Source organism: Lepidochelys kempii, chromosome 13 (genome assembly GCF_965140265.1).
Source record: "Lepidochelys kempii isolate rLepKem1 chromosome 13, rLepKem1.hap2, whole genome shotgun sequence".
NCBI classification, from domain to species: Eukaryota; Metazoa; Chordata; order Testudines; family Cheloniidae; genus Lepidochelys; species Lepidochelys kempii.
In genome coordinates this window covers 25,148,559-25,172,301 of record NC_133268.1, presented here as the reverse complement: position 1 = coordinate 25,172,301, position 23,743 = coordinate 25,148,559, and the positions used below count along the sequence as shown (strand labels likewise).

Below are 23,743 nucleotides of genomic sequence, written 5' to 3'. Positions count from 1 at the left end.
TAGTGGCTGGAGCGAAAAAATGTTCTAATATGTAATTACATGGAACTTCTCCAGTATGTCAAATAGTAAATGACCTGAATATCTAAAGCTGAAAATCAAATCTCTACTCCACAAATTGTTAATTTAACACCCCTTCCTCCCCCAGGATCTGGGCATGTAGGTGACTGTAGAGCATCACCGCTTCACTCTACACATAAAAGTGGCCAGTTACCACACGGGAAACATTTCCTGACACATGTAATTCCTCAAATCACCATTAAAACCAGCTGAAAGGATGTTTGCTGTGTGGTAACCAGAGCAGTGTATGGAAAAGAAACTATTCAAAATTTACAAGGGAAAATATTGGTGTGAAAATACTACAGTCAAATCTTTGACTCATAAGGGGATAAACACTTGGAGGATCCCCAGAGTTTGACCTGTCTTGAGAATGTCACTTCAGTGGGGAAGATCCTTCAGATTTTAAAGTATTTTGAATTCCCTTTTAAGAACCCACAACACTATTTAAGTAGGACCTACAAGGCCCAGTATTTTGTTATTGTGCCAAGTCAGCTGAGGAGATACAAGTTCCCTAACAAACCTCATTCCTCAACTTGTATTGCAGATGATGCTGGTGAATATATAGGGCCAGATACTCTGCTGGCGAAATGTCACGCCTATTTATCCCAGATAATCATCTGGCCCATAACTGCTTGCTCCTTGTAAAGATCTGCAGGTTATCAACTGCACAGAGAACATACAGGAATACTTCCACCACCACGGACACACAATCGTTAGAGTGCTGCAACACGCCACAACAATTTAGAGCTAAAAGCGAGGAAGAATTCAGTAGGCAAGGGAAATGGCAGCATTAGGGAGACAGGATGTAATTAGCCACGTTAAGGTTTGGGTATGGGATGGACACACAAAAAAACAGGTCAGCTTTACCTCTGTTGAAAGTCACACAGAAGAAGCAGCAGCAATATTTTGCCAAATGAAAAGAACTGACAAAGATCAACAATGAAAGAATTTCCTTCTTACATTTAGAAGGGTGTCTTGCAGAGAATAAGGAAGGCAGAACATGTAATATAGGAGCTATTGACCTGCCTACTTCTGTCAAGGAGTGACTAAAACCCCCATAAGGAACATCACATCATAATGGTTATTAGCCTCGTTAAGAGAATAAGCCCGTTAAACGAACACCTCTAGTCGGCATGAGCGCCTCTCTCAAGTGGATGTCTGCTAATGAAGGAAACCTATTAAAGGCCCCAAATGAGCCTGCATCATGGCTGGGTAATATGTTCAACAGATCCCTGCTGGATTGCAAATTGAAAGGCTTTTAAATGTTTGTAAGGCTCACGCTGATGCTCCACAGTAGAGTTAAAAAATCATAACTTCAGATAGAATGGCTGTTCAAAAAAAAAAAAAAAAAGCCACAAACAGATTTTGCTTAGTTCACAAGCAGGAGTTGCAGAGCAACTTTTCCTCCTGAAGCAGTCATCCTTGCTGGCTGGTGGCCCTGTCAAATCCTACCCAGAGACCAAAGCCACCAGAGAAGTCACGCCTTTGGGGTTACATACCTAACACTAGAATGCCCTGATCTTGCAAAGACTTGTTGTGTGTTAACTTAAACATGTGCCTGACCAGTCCCTGGGCCACACACTCAATTAGGGAGAGTTGGTGCTGAAGTCATCACCAGGTAAGGGTCGGGCCCATTGACTTAAATGATACTACTCATGGGGCATAAAGTTAAGCACCTGATCGCAATCTGAAGAATCAGGGCCTGAGGCTGCTTCTAGATTAATTTACTAGAGAATGACTGGATGGCATGGCCTGGCCACACTGTCTCCCAGCTCCACTCACCTCTAGAATCTCTCAGAACATATCTTGGTCCATAGCCGTGAGGAGTACTTTGCCAGCCATACATGCACATCTCAGCTGTCTCTGCACCTTTAGGCATCAATCAGCTTAATCATCATAAAAAAGGATGTCTTACAATTCTGGCCTGTCCTTTCACTAAGATAAAACTTGCCACTAAACCCATAAGTAAGCAGATCACATTTAAGTATGTAATTAATGGCACACAGTACAAGGTTGCACATGCAAATTTAACTTTTTGATTGCTTAACTGTGCAACCTGCTTTTGAAGTTTTTAAATGGCATTTCTTAGGGTTAATAGAAAAACTCTTATCTGGATCTACAAGGCTAGACAAGGCCAAGAAATCTAAGGCCTCTGCCTTATTCATTGTGCACAGAACAACTCTCTTATAAAGATAGGTTTATACTAGTGTAGATGGTGGATTCTCTGTAACAATCTTTAAATCATGATTTGAGGACTTCAGTAACTCAGCCAGAGGTTATGGGTCTATTACTGCAGTGGGGGGGTGAGGTTCTGTGGCCTGCAATGCACAGGAGGTCAGACTAGATGATCATGATGGTCCCTTCTGGCTTTAAAGTCTATGGGATTGTTTCCCTTACAAGGGCCATGATTCAAGTGGTCAAAATAACAAACAGTGCAGAGAAGGCAGATCAGGTTCTTCTATTGATCCTCTCCCATAACACAAGAGTAACAGCCATTTTGGTGCAAGGCTGGTTATAATAAAATTTGATTAAAACAGAAATTTGTAAAGTTATGAGTGACTCTATTAAAACCCTCTTGGGGTTTTTCAAACACTTAGGCAACCCTTGCTGTTCCTAGCTCTCCAACTATAGTATTAGCTTTGTATACCCAGCAAACATTCCTACAAAATAATAAAGAAGGATGCCCATCAGAGCCCCAGTGAAGAAATACATGCTCTTGCAGGGATGAAAACCTGCAACCAGCTCACTTACCGGTTCCCAGAGGAGCTCTCTGCTACTGGGAGATCAATTCTAACCCAGACACCGCTGCTTTCTTCTGCCCAGGAGCTTATTAAATCATTATTGAAGAACTCATCCCTCCTATTTCCAATAAGAAGAAATGACTGTCTTACAGGATTTCACACTGTAGCTGACACATGCATACAAGAGCAGGATGGCTCTTCCCTTCTAACTGACATGGAATCTCTGTTCCAGATCAAGTTTTCCATTAATAATGTACTTATTTGCTTAGTAAGACCCACCTGCTCCTAGTCAATATACACAGAACCCTCCCACCAGCTGGGGCCATGTCTAATCAGTGAACTAAATGTGCAAGGGTTTTCCCATACAACTTATTTACACTGCTAAGTAGGTCTAGAGTGATTAAAACTGATTTTAAAAATAAATTTTGCTTTCTTTAAATTTAAATCAGCTTTTTAAATACATTTTATTTTTTAAAATCTGTTTAAAATTAAATTTTAAACTAGCAATGTATGTTGAGGCCTAAACCTCCGATACTCCATTTAAATAAATAAATAAATTAAATAAAATATGGTGCACCAGTGATCTCTCCTCAAATTTGAATTACAGAGAATCAGGGGAAAGCATTTAACTTCTGAGGTCAACTCAAGATTTATAAATATGTTAGTGTTACTGCATTAAGTATATGATTTTGGAGCAAATACTGGTATTTACACTTTTCCAAATAGAAGTTATTTCAGAGTTTGCTGCTTCTGCAGCAAAGCTTTTGCTTTTAATTATTTTAGGTTTCAGTTTAGCTACTAGGTGCAAAAGTAGCATTTTCTTCATTTGTATTAGTTCACTCAAAGCTAAGAAACTGACTGGGAACTGAAAAAGCAGGAAAGCTCATTTTCCTCTCAGCTGGTGCCATTCATAGATTGAAAGAGAAGATCTGATCTACCAATTCTAAAAACTTAAAGGACATGAGGACAGATTTGCAAAGGTATTTAGTCTCCTAAAGATGCTGACAGGTGCGTATTAGGGTTTTTAAAAGTGCCTAACTCCCACAGGTTTCAATAGGAGTTAGGCACCTAGCTTGTTCAAGCACTTTTGAAAATTCCACCATGTTCCTATCTGCATCTGAATACCTTTCAAATTCTGGCCTAGGCTGACCTGAAACAATCCATCAATTTACTAACTACAGTTAATACTTCCTTTGTTTAATAAATCAGTTTGAAATGCAAAAAATGTTTTTTAAACTTACTTTCTTATGTATCCAGCACATTTACTGTAGTTTTATCTAATAAAATTTAAAATGCTGGTTTTGCACATTTTGACTTCCAATTTCCATCTAAATGCAGCTTGACATAAATTCTAAGTAAAAAAAAATCATCTAGTAAATGAAGACTGAGTTATTCACCATTTTCTAACATAACAAAAAATGTCAACTTTAAGAATCTCAGTAAGGTATGTGAACCTATATAATTGGTTAAATAAACAGGGTAGCCTCCTGGTTAGCAAAAAGTAGTACCAGATGTACTGTAAAGGCTATATTTAACTGCAAATCAAATGGTTATATCAACCACTGAGAATGAACTTTTCTTTAGGAAAACTACTAAAAAGTACAAATGCAAAACAAAATTAAAATGGATTATTTAACTGTTTCCTACTTACTGATTTAAATCAAATCACCTTAACTCATTCTAAACTGGCCCACCCATTCCCCTACTCAAATAATCTCCCTTCACATCATGCCTTTTTAGAGAAAGCTGGTGCTTGGGAATTGGAAGCAGCTATGGACAGTAACGTTCCCTAATTTTTTTCTTTAGCTCCTACCTTTTCTTGTATGGGAAGGAAAAGGGCATTACCCAGAGGCAGCAAACTTCACTAGGTGTAAAGTTGGTGGTGGGGCAACGTGAGTCCCGAACAGAGCCCCTGCCATTCCACTTATTAGCATATTGTATGGTTTATAGACCAGCAAAGAGCCTTTGTGGGGAGGAGAAGTCCAGGGAGACAGTGCTGTGGAGATAACTGCCGCCCCCCATTCTATACAGGACTGGAGAGATCAACACATGGAGCACCCTCCCCATATGAAGTTCCATGCGCCCAATACTGATCTCCACCTCGTTTTTAAATGCTTAAGTTTTGTAGCTGACATGATAGATGACTTCACTGCTCTGTGACACATTTTAATCAAGTTGAAAGATTGTCTAGTGGTTAGGGCTCTTAACCTTAGATATGGGAGGCCTAGGTCCAATTCTTGGATCTGTTTTTTCTGACCTTGGGCAAGTCCCTTAGCATCTAGCACTTTAGTTTCCTATCTGTACAACGGGGACAATAGCACTGCCCTACCTCTGAGGGGTGTCCCGAGGATAAGAATACTAAGGTTGTGAAGTGTTTTGAGATCTACTGCTGAAAAGTGCTGTATAAGAAATAAGCTTTATTTATTAACTGGTTTATTAAATTACTCTTTTGTGGGGCAATTTTTACAGGATGGGCACACCATGGCCCAGAGGCCCAGCTCCTCAAAGGTATTTAGGAACATAACTCCATTAAAATCAATGGGAGTTAGACACCTAAATGTCTTTAAAACCCTAGCCCACAGAGACTAAAGTTACTCTCCAAGTCAGAGGCAGAGCTGCAAATGGAACTTAGGAATATAGGGTTAGGCCAGGACTCCTAACACAAGACCATCATTCCACATCACCATTCAATGGAGCAAAGCCCTGACTCCCCACCACTGGATTGAAATACCAACCCCATAGCCATGCAAGTATGTGGGGTATGAAAACCCTCCAACTGTTCCAGCTTTGCATTTGCAATCTTGGAAACTTTTAAGTACTTGAGAAAAATGTAACTCTGAACTCAGTTTGTGTGTGAGGGGTTGTTTATAGACCACGGTACAGGAATTACTATCTTTAAATAAAAAGGAGTACTTGTGGCACCTTAGAGACTAACAAATTTATTTGAGCATAAGTTTTCGTGAGCTACAGCTCACTTCATCGGATGTAGCTCACGAAAGCTTATGCTCAAATAAACGTGTTAGTCTCTAAGGTGCCACAAGTCCTCCTTTTCTTTTTGCAAATACAGACTAACACGGCTGCTACTCTGAAACCTATCTTTAAATAAGTCTATTGAAAAGGCTGCCAGGATTGTAGAGAGAGGTTTTCTTGGATGTTACCCCTCTGTCAGGCTCGCCTTCCCCCCTCAACCTGCTTCCTGGCTCCACAAATTTGAGAGCTGTCAGCAGCCAATTCAACTTACAAAGATGTTGTGACAAATGCGAGCCCAGCCTCTTTGTTTCATATCCCTGGAGGATCACAAAGCCCTTCAAGCTGAAGTTGATGAACACCACTGCAAACCGGAGATAAGCTCCGCTGGGAAGCGAGCAATGCTCAGCCCTGGCACCTGATTGGCAAAGCTTCAGCAGCGTGACCTATTTCTGCAACTGCAGAGCTTTGGTGGCAGCTCCCCCCCCCCACCTCACGTAAATGCAAAACCCTCCAAGCAAGTTACCACAGAGGTAGGTGATAGAGCAAGCTAAATTGATGGATTCAAAGTATCAGCTTGGGACTATGTGTGTGTATATATATACATACATATATATATATGAATGAGAGAGTGAGATTTGTCATATTGATTACTCTAACTCATTTGGTAAGGTTGCCTTGCGGCTTATTTACGGTCTCTTAATGAGACCCCTAAGGTGACAGGAGTCAATGTGACTCATACATTAATTACATGCTACAGAATGATCATGCTGTATTTAGCCTTCTCCCAAACATGCTCCAATTCCACTGTATAGTCTTTTACAATACATGCCTCAGCAGGCCAGAGCACTGACTGCAGGGCTACTGCCCAGAGTCAAAGGCCAGTATTGTAATGAATACAGAATGCAGTAAGAGAGCCTTGTAGTGAGGGGATCTGTATAGGGCACCAAGCATCGCTCAAGGAAAACTAGCTTTGAAATTCTAGCAGTTCACCTCACATGGGAACATCCCTCCACAGCCCATATACTTTAAAGCAAGTCAAGGGGGTTAGCTTCCACAGTGTAGAGGGCAGTTGAATAAGTTGGTCCATAACAACACTTGGAAAGTTTCTTTTCCCTTCCTCCAAAGGAGGAAAGGACAAGACACGGATCTCCACTTTCCTAAAACTCTATGCTAGCCCTCCCTCAAAAGAATCAGATGCAGGCTTTATTCAGTGCTACTCCAAATATCTGCCATAACAACAGGAGAGAAAGAATTTACTCTAGAAAGGTATGTGGATATAAATATAGATGTTTTTTCTTGCCATCAGCTAAGCCACTGAGAGATTAAGGAGGGGGTTGTCAAAGGCACAAATGGTAGTCATGTGCTTAACCGCCATTTGTGCTTTTGAAAACTTCTCCCTGAGACTAAATATTTTTTAAAATTGGGTAAAAGACAAAGCGTAAATATTTAATAGAAAAGACAAAACAAAACAAACTACAGGACAGGCTAAGGTTAACTTTAACAAACAAAGAGAATATGGATGAACTGAAAAGGCTGAAGTTAATTATTAAGAAAATAGAAAGAGGCTACCATTAAATATAAGCAGAAAAAAAGACAAGGATTAAAAGATTTCTGAAATTTAAAGAGAGGTTAAGTATTCAGAGAGACTTTTAAAAATATGGATTTTCCCGCTGACTTCTTTGCTTGTGTTTTACAACTAGTCCCCTCTCCCCTCATCCCACTGTTTAGATTACAACTCTTTTGGACAGGAGCAGTCTCTTTTTGTGTGTTTGTACAGCATCCAGCACAATGGGATCACAATGTTGTTCAAGCTCTTTGGGTACTACTGTACTACAAATACCCATGCTGCTTAGAAAGGAAGCTGCCTTATAAAAGACTAAATGGATGGATCACTGGTCATCACTGGCACAAATCCACCTGAAAATACAGAGACAAATGGACTTTGCTTTTCAGGCAGATGGAGAGGAGATGGAAATCACAAAGGAAGCCTCATGCATACAGACAAGCTGAGATGTGCAATTTTTGTCACTGTTCAATTACACCTGTCCAAGGAAACCGATTGACTTGAAGAGTGACAGGCAAAATGAAAATTAAGCGTCACTGCTGCAAACTCCTCATCTCCTATGCTTCATTAGTTTCCCATAATGTATGTGCATAATGATGATCTAAGAGAGAGCAAGACTGCTACCAATCAAGCTTATCTGTAGCAGAAATGACTACAAAAAAGTGGGTGGCAGTTAATTTTTCTACCAGTAATTGAGAAAATAAAATGTTTATCTAATTTCTAAGATGTAAACAATAAAATAAAAATCATTTTTAAAGTTATTACCAGCCTGTAGAATAAAATCACATTAAAACTAACATCAAGCATACAAAGTATAAAGTTTTGACATGATCTACAGAAACAGAATATTGTACAGCCTTAGGTTGTTATGTATCCCTTGGGAAGGAGTCACTACAGCGAACTCTCCTTCCCCACCCCAGCACAAGGCACCATATTGAGCCTGCCTTCCAGATGAGAAGGGACTGGAGCTCAATGCTGCTCTGGATGAGGCATAGCAGTCACTGCAGAGCAATGTAAGACATTGCTTTAGCACTGAGCCATGGTGTTTCTGCAGCACTCGCAGGTCAGTGCAGATGGAGAAATCAGATATGGTTCTTTGGCTTCGTACTGCAGAGCCCTATCAGGCCAGTGAAAACAAAAATAAAGTTATTTATGATGAAAGCATTGAAACACCAATTCTGGGTAATTTGACCGAACAATAGCTGCCGGGGTATAAATACAAGTATAAATAGCTGCTGTGGTATAAATACAACTTGCAAATACAAGTACCTGAAGGGTATAAATATGCGAAGGAGGAGGGGGGCGGGGAGGTATAAGAAATAGCACTTGCATTAACTAGATGAAATTGAGCAAAGGAAGATCTAGGCAGTAAAACTTTGCTAATGGTGTTACCTGTTAGATTGAAATGGTCTCCCGAGAACCCTCATTACTCAACTCATTTAAACGAGACAGAACAAAAACACTAGATAAATATACACTAGAGAACAATCCTACAATGGCTGACGATAGTGGATGAGATTGCACGTAACCACGGTGGATTGATTTAAATCACCCGTTTTAATCAACTTTTCCATTGCTACTTCCATTATTTTTGAAAGAAAGGTGCATTCTCATTGGTGATATAACAATTATTTGAGCAATTATATAGCTTAATATTTTCAGATTCTTAACTATACATTTTTAGCATGTTAGAAAATGCTTATTTACTAGGTAATTAACTTTTGTGCATCATTTGTGTCAAGCTGCATTAGGATGATTGCTGTTTTGTAAGTTTCATTAAATTCCAGTTTTTAATTTTTTTAAAAACAAAATAACCTTAAATGCTTTAGATGCATAAACTTCTCATCAAGATGATTCACATTTATAACTGAATGATTTATTAAACAGAGGGATTAACTGTAGCCAGTGAATTAAACTGATTATTTCAGGTCAGCCTGGGAAATTTTTCAAATATGTTTCAGTGAAAGTAACTGCAGCTTAAGTTCCTACTCGCTTAAGTCTCTTGAAAATGACAATCTCCTAAGTTACTTGGACTTCAAAAAGTTAGAATCAGGGGGAAAACATCTTTCTTTATGCAGAAAAGCAGTCTTTAAATCAAAGTATTTGATAGAGGCTTATGGATTCAGCATATTTATTTCAATTATTTAAGAAATTATAATAAATGTAGTCCTTAATATTTTGTATTACATTGATTTCATTTTAAACAAGTTTATTTTTAAAAAAGAAAAGCCATTGATTTTTAACAGATTTTTTCCTATCTTATTTCTGTGACTGGTACGTGGTTATTCAAAGGCACAGTATCACGTCTCCTCTCACAGACACCACACAGGATTTTGCATTATACTATGCTAGTTTACCTCCTCAGTCTGAGCTGTCTTTGGATGAGAGAAAAATCACTGATACTTTACTTCAAGGTGACGAGTACAATAACATTGACACTGCTGTGGTAAGGTTGGGACAATAATAGACTAACATAAAACTTGGCTAAAATAATTCACACACAAAAGACTGTAGGGGTATTTTTGTAGGAAAGTAACACAGGAAGATTTATGTTGAACTACTATTGTGAAAGACTAATAAGTAGGTTATCGTGTTGGGCACGTATACAACAAATTCCTGAAGGAGTCTAACTATCTAGAAAGAAACATGCAAATTGAACACAGCCTAATCCCTACAACAGTAGGGATTCTTGTTTAAAAACAAACACAAACAAAAAACCACACTGTCTTACACAGAGTAAGAACTACAGGATAACAATGATAAGAATTCAGTTCTGAATGAACACCAGAGTCCTCACATGATTATTAATGAGAGATAATTAGTGAGAAGCAAAGAACAATTACAGGAAGAGTTCCAGAGATCTCAAACCACAAGGACAGTCAGTGAAAAATCTGACCTTATATCTCATGGCTGGCTTTTTGTTCTGAATACCAGGTGACTACTGCCCAAAAATTCAACTTCTGGTTACCAAACTGTTCAGATTCTCTTACACCAGGCTAAGCAAATTCAGTCTCTCTGCCACTGCAATTATATAGTGTTTCCAGTGTTTACGTAAAGGTGTTATCCTACTACTCTGATCTGGTTATTTTAGTGTCAGAGCTATGGAAAAGGAGGATTTAGTAAAGGATATTCTTTTTCCATCGCAGCATGCTATTGCAGAAGTACAATCAACATAGGTTGGGGCTAGAGAAGGATATAGTGATCACATGGTAGTTCAACCTACCTCCTAATTTTAAAGGCATCAAGCTAGAGTACAGGCTCCAGACTCTAGAAGGCAAATAGTTTCACGTGGGGCTTCTTCAACATAAGATGGCTACGGCCATCCAACAGGTGGTTATGTCCATGAACCAGAAGTTGCAGGAAAGTTAAGGAAATAAAAGTTGCCCAAGTACTCAAAGTGACCCTGGATGCATGGCATCATGTGGGTATACTCTCTCCCAATGGCTCGTAGAATGATGCCCAAGCCCACAACGAAAGAGCTCTGGCCTGGAGACCGAATATGCAATGTTTCTGGGCTTCCCAGATCTGCTTCTATAGCAGGAGCAGGAATCGGCTGGGGATCAAGTTCATTTCAGAGGACAAGATACAGAATTAAGAAAGCTGGCAAATTCGGGAAGAGGGGAAGAAAAATAAGCTAAATAAAACAAACACAAACAGTGCTTGGTTCCAAGACAGCATTTCATTCAGTCCAATAGCACTCCTTCTGGCAGTTCCACTACCACGGGGGCACAGTCATCTGGTTCAGCCTCAAAGTCCCATTTGAATTTCTTAGTTAGGTGGGCTTTAAATTTTTCTGCCTTTTTCCTCAGTGTCCTGTCAACGGTGGTGCTGCAGGTGTAGGAAAAAAACACCTAAAAGAATACATTAGAAGTCAGTAAGATAATCACAGAGGTGGCATAAATGCACGTTTTCCCTGCCTTGACTGAGGTCAAAGAGTCCATCTATGGGGTGGGCAGATTTCAGTTTCAGGTTAGTCTGGCTTGAGAGGAACTTTAGTTGCAGGGTTTCAGAAATGGCCATGGGGCTACAGGCGGCTCCTTAACAAGGCACTGCAGTCTCCATCTTCACTCTATAGCCAAGATAAACACTGCCTTCATTCCACAAACTCAGCGAGGGTCAGGACTCTTAATCTTTGAAAACAGACAAATGAGTGGAGTCCTGTTTCAAATAGGGATATGCATAGAGTTAAACATACACTCTTTTGGAAGCCCCACCATATAAGTGATGCCATTGAAAGTGAATTAAACCTTTACTCTTAAGTCACTTATTTACGGGCTTCTCAATGTCCCATCCACAAAAGACAACAGCAGTGGAAGAAAAGGCCAGCTCAATGACTAGAGGTTGAAAGCCAAAGGGCAGCCACGAGACATTTTGTCTAAATACACTTAACGCAGCTTTAAACAGCAATGATACAGGCACTACTGCAGAGTTCTAGGCAGGCATTAGAAGTTGGAACTGTGAACCTTGGAGACTTGAGCCTTTTTTTGTTTTAAGGGCAAAGTCAAAGACTTGGTCTTGTTTATTCTCTTGAGACCAAGTTTCCTGCAGGTAATGGTTTATAGCTGCTAAACAGAAGGAAGTGGACAGCAGAAAGGCTTAGAAGTACCAATCTCCTTCCCTCTAGAGAATGGGATTCAAATAAGATGACCGCCTATGAAAACAGCATGTCCTTCGCAGCAGTTGCCCATACCATACCATCGCTGAGCAGCTAGCACTGTCAGCTGAGGAGAGACCTAGGCCCAGACTGACGTGCACTGATGAGGCTTTTTTCTGAGGGGAGGAGGGAGTGTGCTACAGTAGTGTCCCCTTTGGCCCAGCAATTTTAGTTTCTCACCGTAACAAACGCTTAAAAATAAACCCCAGATATTTTAGGCAGATGAAACCAAATCCAAATTAGAACTAGCTGTTGCATGATTGAGAGCTCATAGCATGAGTCATAAGCATGCATCCTGACCTGGGGGGCAGGACCACCTTCCCTTTCTTTATGGCTAGATATGGAGCAGATCCCCACAGTTTTGTCTGCTGTAACATGTGACCACAATATGGTTCTCCAGCATTTCCAGTGTCTTAGAGGACAGGCAGGGATCTCCTGTAGAAACTGCCCTGGAGACTGGAGAAATGGAGGGCGTCCCCTAGAACACCTGTTTGAAAATTCAAATTTCTAATCATCGTGCACATTACGGACATCCCCTGAAGATCCTTGAACACAGGTAGCTGCAACCTGAAAAGGCCCTAAAGGAGGGATTTTCTAATGTCTCACTTACACATAAATCCATTAACTTTTCACACACACACAGTTTTTCTGTGGCACTTCAGACAGTTATTGCAGTGTCTGACTAAACAGGATTTTCAGCCTCAGAGCCCCTCTCTCCTCCTGCTTGAATTTGTGACACAGAACTCATTTCCACAGCAAATTGATGCTCTAAGCTAAAGAATTTCATTGCAGGATCAAGCTGAAGGTAAATCCCCTTTGGGAAGAATGCTGTTATTCAAAAGAGATCTATAGACAGCAGGAGAAAACACTGAAAATGAATGGCAAAGTTCATTGCTTTGTGTATAACTGTTTGCTTTTTCCTTGTTCATCCTACTGTGAAACTGCCTCTTCACAGGGAAACAGTAACAAAACTCTCCTATAAAATGAGGCCAGTATTAAAAAAGGGACTAACAGTGAGATCCTGGGGTTCTACATTTATCCCGCTCAAGAAGTTACACATCAAATTTGTTCTTATAGAAGCCAAAAAAATATTTTTTTTAAACTTCAAGTGCTGCAAAAACTCAATCTAGGCCTAGGGTATGAAAATCAAGCTGTGTTCTTTCTGCCTCTTCAACTACCACCAGGAATAAGGATTCTGCAACTGAAGCTTAGGGGTAGGTTCCATGCAAGAGGTGGAATACAGTCCAGCTCCCATTCCCATGGTTTCAATGACTCTAAAGTGCTAGCAGGAATAAACTTGATCAGTGAAATGAGCGGACAGGTTCTGTAAGAAGCAGACAATTTTACCATGTCACTTTTCTGATTACAATTACACTTTAAGATTGTTCTCTGGTGCCAACAGTGCTGTGTGTTTTACCCAGGCATGTGTGGTAAGAGGTGAGTTCACTACGTATCTACATCGAACACATCACCAGCCACCGACAGCACCACGAGGTGTGAGCCGGTACGACATCGTGCATCAACTATGAGAAAGGGACCGAGAGACTTTTTCCATTGGACCATATGAACTGGAACCATAAACTCAGTGAACATTAAATCTCACCAAATGAAAATCCATCCTCATCATCATATCCACTCGTACTCCACACCTGAACATAGCCATTATATGAACAACATACCCCCATATCTCAATGTCTGTACTTTGACCCGTTAACCTTTTACCCCCAATCAGGGAGATTGCAGATTATGTATTCTTTACGCCATCCGTTCCTAAACCAAATTTCACACCTTTTGATAATCTGTACCTTATTCCCTGATAACCAGAAATTTCTATGCTTAAACTCTGTACCATTTTTTTTAATTTTAACATCTTAATAAAATTATTAAATCTGTTCTTTTCCTTGTGTTCCCCTGCCTGTCTGTTGTATATCCATCTTATGCTTAGAATGTAAGCTCTTTTTGTTCTGTCTTTGTACAGCAGCTAGCGCAATAGGGCCCTGATCCATGACTGGGGCATCTAGGCACTCCTAGAATACAAATAATTAATCACAGTACTCCACCGGCACCAAGAACCAGACAGCAGTAATGTCAGTGGAGAACCTTTAGTGACAAAAAGCTGGCTTTAACCCAAACGCATTTTTCTTTTGTGCAGTTATGAGTGCAATGACCACCAGCAGTGAGCACTGAACCCAAGACCTCTCACATAATAGCATCAGTTCTTTAGCTTCAGCAGTATAGGCTAAAGCTGGGCTTTCAAAAAGGCCTAATGGAGGTAGGTACCCAAATCCCATTGACAGTCAACAGGATTTGGCTTCAAGCCGCTCCTCTAAAAATCCCACTCCAAGTCCACTAGCTGAAAGCAGTAGCAGGCTAATATTTTCGTACGTGGTCCACCACTAGAGGAGACAAAGACATACTTTGCCAATGGATTACATGAGGAGCTGGGCAGGAAACGGTTTTCCTGTCCCCCGAGAATGAGATTTCAGAAAGTTTTCCCTCACAAATTGGAACAAAAAGCTGAAATCTCAAAATTTTTGTGAACTGAAAATCCAAAAAAGTTTCAGATCAGATCAGCAGAACTGTTTTGTTTCGATAATTTCAAAATGTTTAACGTGTTTTGACCCTTTAAGATTTTAAATTTTTTCACATTTTTATTGTATATTAACTTACATTTCTAAATGCAAATGGTTTTGAAATGGAAAAAATTGAACTTTTCACTTCAAAAATGTCAAAACAGAATGTTTCAACTTTGAAACAAAATTTAATTTTTTTTTTTTCAAAAACAGAAAATGTATCAAAACTGACACTTTCGGACCAACAGTTTCAATTCTGATGAATCAGCATTTTCTGGTAAACAACTTTTCATAAAAAAATTCCCAGCCAGCTTTAGTTACATGAATATTTCCTATAATTGGCAACTGTTGAGGACGTGTATCCTTAAATCAAAGCTTTTGCTCATTAAAAGTATATCTACGTTGCAAATAACCCCGAGGCAGCGAGTCTCAAAGACCAGGTCAACCTCTGAGAATTGTGGCCACAGGGGTTGTTGTTTTTTTTAAAAGCAGCGTAGACGTGCCTTAACATTCTAAAACAGCTAAGCAATGCTCAGCCCATCAGACCACAGAGTTAAATTGCATACGTTGAACCTAAGAAGCTGGCATGGAGGGACATGTTGCAGGTTGGCTAATTTTCATTTTACTGTTTTATTGACTGTAAAAATAATGTTCATTTTAATACAACTGATTATGTTAATTACCGGCTTCATAATGTTTTTATAGCAGTAGAAGGAAGCTTTTAGGAAGTTACTTTCAGTTTGTGGGGAACAGGCCTATCCTGCATTGTGACACTGATCGAAACTGCTCGTAAGTGAGAGTTGTTAGGAGCCGATGGAGGAACTCGCTACACTGAAAACAGCACCTCTTAGTTTCTAAATTAAGATATTGAAATATTCTATAGCAGCAGCAAATAGTCACAGATACAGAAATGTGACCAATCTGACAAGGGAGGAGGTGGTTGGTACACAAGGCCTACAAATCATCTACAGTACATCTTGAACAATTATTGCCAAAAATAAAAATCTTCACTGCTAAACACGCATGTATGTGTCTTTGGGTTGTTGTTTTTTTAAAGAGGAAAACTTAGAGGCAGAAAATGGAATTTTGTTTAGCTATTAAATCTTTATGAATATTTAGAAAGATGTTAGCATGATTAAATGAAGGGGAGCTATTTTATAGGAACGTCCTTCAGATCTTGCTGTGCTGGATTATAAAGCCTTGCTGTGTCTGCGTCAGCACCAATGCAGACTTTTTTGCACTCTGGGCAATTCTCTCTAAATTCCCACTGGATAACAGTCTGGTTCAAGGCAAACAAGTAAGCATCATACAAAGCCCAAGACAAGGGGGATGGGGAAGGGTCCTCTTTGATACTGCCAGTGCTCTAAGTTCAAAAAGGGCTTCACTCCAACTTCTTCATGAACAGAATCATCTGACAATTTAAACCAATCTGAATCAGTGTCAGTGGACTTTTAAACTGCTACAAAGGAAAATTTCAATTACAATGTGTCAAATTCAGAAAGTTAGATCCCCTTGCACTCAGGCAAACCCCCTTACTAATGTTTAGTGTAAGGGAGTCTAATGCCTTGCCTATGTTAAGAAAATGTGTACTTCTTCAACTACATTGATTTACTTACACAGGCAGATACCCCTAATATAGACATACTGCATCAGAATGGACTGGAGCTTAACTCTCACTTAAGATACATAAGACCAGTGTTAATTGCCTAGAAGGCACAAAAGATTTAGTGTCCCCGCTCCCACGCCTCCTCCGGTTAGCTGCTTTTCTTATTACACTGCTCTGCTGGTCCTGCTATATATGGGTTAACTCCATTTACGCTTCCTAAGACTCCCATACATACAGTCTCAATGGGTCAAATTCAGAGGTGATGTGTAAGTGGGTTGTGTGTGTAAGCAACGTGTAACACAAAATTTTGTGGGGGTGGGGGGAGAGGGGAAAGAATGTATCTTACACAAGGTTATGTTCCCCCAGACTCCCCTCTGAATTTGGTTGAGTCTGGCTTTGTATGCCCACTCATTTCTCATGAGAATCCTCATACATCTGTTTCCCAAACCACCTGCACAGCTGGTAACTTACCTGTAAGGTGCTGGTTAAAAAGTTGTCTTGGGAGACTATGTCCACAAAGAAGTCAGCTGGGATTTCACTGAGCTGGTGGTACAGGACAGAAATAAGGTTGGTGTAGAGGACCTGATGCTTCCCTATGGCATCCTCTGATCTGCACAAAACATTCACAAGTTTTTTCCAGTGCTCAAATGCATCATACACGTTCCCAATTAGGAAGCAGATGAAAGCAAACTGCAGCTCGGCTGGAAACACCCAGTCAAGGGAGGGCATGGAAAAAAAGAGACAGGGAAAAACTTTAGTCATTCAACCCTAAGTGGAACAGAGGATTATATTACTCTTGTGGACAATGTCGATTTTTGCATACATTCGCTGGGTTTGTCTTGCTGACATACAAATAGCTCTCTGTACTCCTCATGGCTATATTAACAGTCATCAGTCCTCCAAGCACTGACCACTCTCCACCCCCTTGACTATATGACTGAGAAGCAAGCATAGCGCAATCAAAGAGGATATGTTATAGCAATGACCATTAACCTCATCATGAGCATTCATAAATGGAGTCTGAAAACAATCTCACTACCAAGTGATTTCCAGAGACTGCTCTGGTGTTTGGGTTGTCAAAAACATTATTTCTGTCTATTACTGAAATATTACAACACAAAGCCAAGACATCATATCAAGATTTTGTGGTCTCCTGTGACTCCATTTAAACACAATCTTGCCTCATAGCTGCTAGGAGGGAATAGTGATCTCTCTCTGGCTCTTCTTGCCTTTCCTGAGCCCACATGTCCAAAAAGAGGCAGCAAGGAAATTGCTGCTGCCGCCATAACTAGACAGTGGTGTGGGTACCACAGCATGGACACAAGGAGACAGGCGACAAGAGCAATCTATGATACTACGTGCGCAGAAGACAATGTGATATTGCCATTACAGCAGCTCTGCTTTCCTAGGCCTGGTCCATGCTTAAAAGTTAGGTTGACATCGCTATGGTGCTTGGGGTATGAACAATCCACATCCCGGAGAGCTGTAGATATGCCTTCCTAACCCCAGATTATGCTAAACTGATGGAAGAATTCCACTATTGATGCTCGAAGAGGTGGATTACCAACAGCAATGGAAAAATCCCTTCCAAAACTGTAGGTTAGCATCTACACTATGACACTGCAGTGCATAGCCCTTAGTATAGATGTGGCCTTATTTTGCCAGGCAGGGCTCGGAATTACCAGATTGTTGTTTAGACACTCACTTTGCCAATAGTGTCGCCTCATGCTTCTTGCAGAGCACTAGGAAACGGTAGCTAGCTGGGAAGGACATTAGCTATTTTTACCTCCTAGAATATTTCAGAATAGAGTTCTGCTTTTTTAGAAGGGAGAGAGTTAACACATAAAATGAGGAGGACATGAGAAGAATTTCTAGTAAATACCAAGCATCCAGGGTTTATCTTGAGGGTAACAGTGTCATCTCATCTTGGTTTCAGAGTCCTCAATAGAGCTGGCATTAACTTGTAGCAGACATTGCCATTGTTTCCAATGGAGTTAGCAGCTAATTACAGCAATTCTATTGAGGGTCGCCAGCTGGTAATTTCTGATATGTCAGTAAATAATGCATGTCACATTCTTCTGTACAATGAGCACAGTCTTTGTTCAAAGCTTTTCCTCACAACAATCCCCAAATCCTACCAGAAGGCGTCACCAGCGGAGCACAAGAGAAGGTTTCAACTTCCTATACTTGCTTCTTCCCTGTCTTTCTGCCACTGCTGCTCTAATATGGGAGGAGTGGGGGAGAGAAAAGCTTACCACGTTCAAGATTCCCTGCTGCTTAGTTATTTTAATGAAAACTGGAATTTAACAATAAATGGCTACAGGTAAAGTGCTGTAGCAGCCAAAACCAACTGACCAATTTCTGCATGTCACAGTGATGTCCTATTTGTCGCACTTTCCTATTTCTAGGATAACCCATTTTCTCTATTCCTAAATTGAACAATTATGTTGACACCCCTCTAGAGTGACCAGATAGCAAATGTGAAAAATCAGGACAGGAAGTGTGAGGTAATAGGGGCCTATATAAGAAAAAGCCCCAAATATCAGGACTGTCCCCATAAAATCAGGACATCTGGTCACCCTATACCCATCATGCTGCAATTAATGATTTCAATGCACTGTTGAAGACCCCAGGGCATGGCCACTAGTTAAGTCAAGGGGATGGAACGCCATAAGGGTTGAGGAAGTCTCCCTGCTGAAGGCCTAAGGGCTTCTTCTTAACCCCCCTTAATAGAATTCAGGCCTGGCTGGTTTGAGTAAGCTCTTTTGCTCTTAAAACAATGTTGTAGCCGCAGATAATGCCTTATAGTGTAAGGTTTGCTGATGCCAAGTTAAAGCTAGTAGGAGATCGTTACAAGGCCAGACAGACTGTGCTGGTTGTTTAAGTTGCTAGGAATGCTTGTTAGAGGTTGCAGGAAATAAACATTGTTGTAAACCATATAAGGAAGGCAGAGTATTTGTGCAAAGTTTTAATTGGCTAATATGTAGTGCAGTAGCGTTAAGGAATATAAAAGTGTGTGTAATGACCTGCTCTGGTGTGCAGGATTTGAGATTCTATTCTCCCTGTACCTTGTTTGCAGCTGCAAATAAACTTTTCTGCTTCTCCACCCCGTTGTGATTATTGAGTGAAACACACCGGGTAACGAAACCCTGCTGTTGTTTTGCCTCTCGACACTGGGTGCCGGCAACAGCACTGTAACTGCACCATCCAGCCTGTTCCCAGTGATCACCTTTTTCGATTAAAACATATATAGATAAACATAAGGGTGGTGGTTTACTTTCTTTTAAAAAGCGGCATTTTTGTTTATTTAGTTAATTGACAGGTTGCCAGGAGAGGTGGAACCAAACAACGTACAATGGAGGAGAAGACCCCAGAGACCTTTGTGAAAGGAACATTAGGGGAAAAGAGACACACCCATAGCAATACTAACATTCCACACACTGCTCTGAAAATTCATGCATAGTAAGTTGCACTGTAAAGCACTTTTCATTTAAGGATCTCAAAATGCTTCACAAACATTAAGCCTCAAAACACCCTGTGAGACAGGGAATGTATTATCCTTGCTAACTGGAGGCACAGAGAGGCTAAGAGACTTGCCAAAAATCCAAATGCTAATTTATAGGCAAGAGTGGAACTAGAACCTAAGTGTTCTGATTCCCAGTTTCATACTATAGACCAGGGGTGGGCTCAGGGAAGGGAGTTGGGGTGCAGGAGGGGGTGAACAGTGCGGGAGGGGGCTTAGAGCAGTGATGCAGGGAGGGGTGTGGAGTGCAGGAGCTGGCTCACGGCAGAGGGTTGGGGTGCAGCAGGAGGCTCAGGGCAGAGAGTTGGGGTGCGGGATGCAGGAGGGGTTCGGGCTCCGGCCCGGAGCTGCTTACCTGGAGCGGCTCCAGGGTAGGCTCCGTGCCTGCCTACCTGCCCTGGCCCCGCACAGCTCCGGGAAGCAGTTGGCACCATGTCCCTGCAGCTCCTGGAGGGGGGGGGGGGGAAGAGGGCTCCGCACATTGCCCTTGACTGTGGGTACCTCCCACAAAGCTCCCACTGGCTGTGGTTCCCCGCTCCCGGCCAATGGGAGCTGCTGGGGGCGGTGCCTGGATGCGACAGCAGTGCACAGAGCTCTCTGTCCTCCTGTCCCCCAGGGATGTGGTGCCCGCCGCTTCCTGGAGCGGCGTGGGGCCCGCGGCGCCACGGCGGTGGCAATCCCACAGGCCAGATCCAAAGCCCTGAGGGTCCAGATCCAGCCCGCAGGCCATAGTTTGCTCACCCCTGCTACAGACTATAATGATTGTTGGACACCATTCTTGCTGTTAAGCGTTCAAGGCTGTTTACGATTACTCTGTTTCTGGGGACAGCCTTTATACTCACCAAGCACATCCTGGGGCTGGCTGGAGTACTGCTTGTTAATCACTGTTTCCAGAGCATAGCTAAGGTCCATGCTATGCCTGGTTATTTCCTCGGGAGTAGCACCATCAGGGTACATCTGCTTTGGCATCTCTGTGAACCGGATCTCAGTGCCAGCCTTCAGCTTCATTTTGGGCAGTCGGGCCAGGCCTTCTGCGTAGCTCTTACATTCTGAGTCATATCGGGGCAGGTTCTGTTCAGCTCTGTCTTTGGTGTGCTTACCAGCCAGAACCGGCAGAACCTCTGAAAAGGCACAGATCTGTCCACTCTCTGGCTGCAGCTTCTTCATCACTGGTTCACTGATGAAGTTAGTGAGGGAGATCCATTTCTTGAGGGTCTCATATGGGTATGGCCCAAGAAACTTGTCCATCTCCTGGAGGTTTGACCTCATTATTTCAATCTCTTCTTCAGATGCTGGGGTGAGGTCCACTTCCTCATTCGATGAGTTCCAGCGCAGAATCTGCAAGTCTCGCTGCTGCAGGCTTAAGAAGAAGCCAGTACGGGGACCCGTCTCTTTGGTGTTACACCTGTTGACAGAACTATAGTGGAAGAAATGGATACCTGGAGGGATCATCTTGACTCCCCGGAATCTGGGGCCCACATGCCAAGTGTTGTAATCAATGCCGAACTCTGTCCCCTCAGGCATGTTCAAAATGACAACTGTGGCACCCTCAAAAAAGAGTCTCTTGGCCAGGTCTGGATCTATCTGCATCTCTGCCATCTTGTCAGCTGCTCCTTCCGTTACGCCAGGCCTCTCTACCAGGAATCTAGGATAGGGCAAACACATTGCACGTGTACTGCATAAACACACAGATGCGTCCATCCAGCATGTTTTATTAAAACCTTTGCAAGTTAACATAGCCTGATGCTGTGCTTCTGGACTACCCTCCCTGAGGCAGGGCCGTTTCGATGTCTGTGCCTTGCACAGTAAGGAGAACAGCCAGTGCTTAATAAATAACAGGCCATAGGTGCCGAGGCAGGCAGCCTCATGACCCCAGCCCCTGAGCTCAGAGCAGCACCTCACTGCACGAGGCGAGGCGAGAGGGGGGAAAGCCAGAGCAGAACCATGATATTCGGCAGCTAGGCAAAGTCCTAAAAACTTACCAGCGAAAGCACAAGAACTACGCACAGCCCTTCCAGTGCGGATCGTGGGAAGCAGCACAGCCTACAGCCCCGTGATACGCCGCTCGCCGCAGCGCGCGTCAGTGAACGAGAAGATTTTACAAGGCGTAGTTATAGAAATACTCAGCAGATAACCCCCCCCCCCGGCTTCCCCCTCCCGGTCTGCCCCCCCCCCCCCGACCCTGTGAACCCTTCCCGGGTACAACCCCGCGGCGCCCGTCACCCGCCGGGGACAAACCTACGTTGCTCAGCCAGGGCGTTAAATCCTCCGGCCCCGGGCGCTGCGGGGGCGGGTCTCAGCCGCGCTGCGCACCTGGGTCCCGCTCCGCGCCTCACAGTCAGCGCGCGAGCGCTGGGCCCGGAAGAGCGGCTACTTCCGCCAGCCCAGCGGGTCCCACCGGGAACGCGGCCCGGGCAGCCCCCTTGCCCCCGCCGAAAGGGCCCCCCCGCGCTCCAAGGCTGGCGTTACCAAGGTGACTGAGGGAGGGAGGCCGCACGTGTCAGGGGCCCTGACTCCATCCGCCATGTTCTTAGCGGCGGTGGAGGGTGTCTAGCTAACGACCCGGCCGCTGATACCTTTCCACAGCAGCGACAACCACATCTGGTCCAGGGCCACTGACTTGGGCTGGAGCTGGAGCCTGGGTTCTGGGCCCCTCCCCGCTCCCGGGCGTTCCTACCTGAAGGAGACTGAGCCTCCGCCTGCTCCTTGTGAGAGTGGTCCCTGAGGAGGGAAATAAATTGGAGCGTATATCCCGTTTCCGCAGCGCTGAGTACCCAGTGCTCTGAGGTGATCCGGGCCAAGCACTGAGGAAGTGGGAAAGGTGGTGTGCAAATATGGGGAAAATGAAATCTGGCATCCTGGGAACCTATCAAAAGGCCTGTTTAGCACCCCTGGGTGTCTAGATGGGGCAGGCATTGATACAGAGGCAGGAGGAGGAGAAGGTCTACCTGTGTAATCCCTGCTCTTCTTTCTCGGCAGGTCTTGCTAAGGAGCCAGGACAAAGTACCAGTGCTGTGGGCAGAACTGCTTTCTGGATGGGCCTGGAGCGTACAATCCAGGAGACTTTAGAGTTGCCCTAGAGATCTTTAAGCAATGAAGCTTGGAGTCCGTTTACTCCAAAAACAGAAAAGACCCTTCAAAGAGCTGATCCTGTAAAATCTGTTGGACCTCTTGCAGAAGCCCCAAGGATTGCAGCCAAGAGCTCATGTGCAAGGCCACTGCAGAAGCCATTGAGTTAACCTGCAGGGAAGAAGAGCTCACCACACATTTCCACTCATGGATTAACTCTGAGAACTCCTGCCTAGTTTCCTCTGGCAGCATATCTCTAAACTTTAAAAAGGAGTCCCACACATTAAAATCATACCCGAGGGAGTTTGGGGGCAGCTGGGCCCTTTATACTGGCATGCAGTGACGTGCAGCTGCAGAGGGCCCTGGAGCGACCCCAGTGGGTACCACTGAGGGGAAAATTTCCAACAACTGCACGGGCTGCATGCACACCGAGGGTGGAATCAACATGTCCCCTCACTTGAAGAACTACCTTGAACAAAGACTGTAGCTTGTAAAGTTAGATCTGAGCCATTAGAAAGCAAATTTTAACTTTTGTTTGCTTGTTAGCCTCGTACTGGTCTGGGTTGGACTCCAAAACGTCATATCCACACAGCATTAATAATACACCCCGAGCATGAAACATCTCCAAAATAATGTTTCAACATAAATATTGTTAATAATTGCATGTCATTGACTTGACTAGTAGAAATCCACTTGTGGCTTTCCGTCATGCCATCCATCCTAGTCCAGGGAAGAAACAAAGACAAAACTTGTCCTTCTCCTACAAAGAAACTCTTCAGGGACAGGTTTCAGAGTAGCAGCCATGTTAATCTGTGTCCACAAAAAGAAAAGGAGTACTTGTGGCACCTTAGAGACTAACAAATTTATTTGAGCATAAGCTTTCGTGAGCTACAGCTCACTTCATTGGATGCACCTTCCAGCCCACTCCTAATTCCCAAATGGATGGCAATTTTACCTATCTTGCTCTAAGTTTCGATCTACCTACT

The 23,743-nt window shown here is 42.8% G+C and overlaps 1 protein-coding gene across 3 annotated transcripts; it reads right to left on the bottom strand.

Moving 5' to 3' along the window:
• Positions 1–7,193: 7,193 nt before the first annotated feature.
• On the bottom strand, positions 7,194–22,108 carry AAR2 (AAR2 splicing factor). Of its 3 annotated transcripts, XR_012154706.1 has the most exons (5): positions 21,931–22,108; positions 20,531–21,333; positions 16,637–16,866; positions 10,556–11,183; positions 7,194–8,449 (listed from the first exon to the last, which is right to left on the bottom strand). XR_012154706.1 is itself a non-coding variant. In XM_073309839.1 (4 exons), the coding sequence occupies exons 2-4, from the start codon at positions 21,285–21,287 to the stop codon at positions 11,016–11,018; spliced, it is 1,155 nt and encodes a 384-aa protein (XP_073165940.1). In that variant the 5' UTR covers positions 21,288–21,333; positions 21,931–22,108; the 3' UTR covers positions 9,525–11,015. The 3 variants fall into 3 exon arrangements, 2 of the variants coding, with proteins under 2 accessions (XP_073165940.1, XP_073165941.1); XM_073309839.1 differs by lacking the exon at positions 7,194–8,449 and having other exon boundaries at positions 9,525–11,183; XM_073309840.1 differs by lacking the exons at positions 7,194–8,449; positions 21,931–22,108 and adding an exon at positions 21,671–21,822 and having other exon boundaries at positions 9,525–11,183.
• Positions 22,109–23,743: the final 1,635 nt, after the last annotated feature.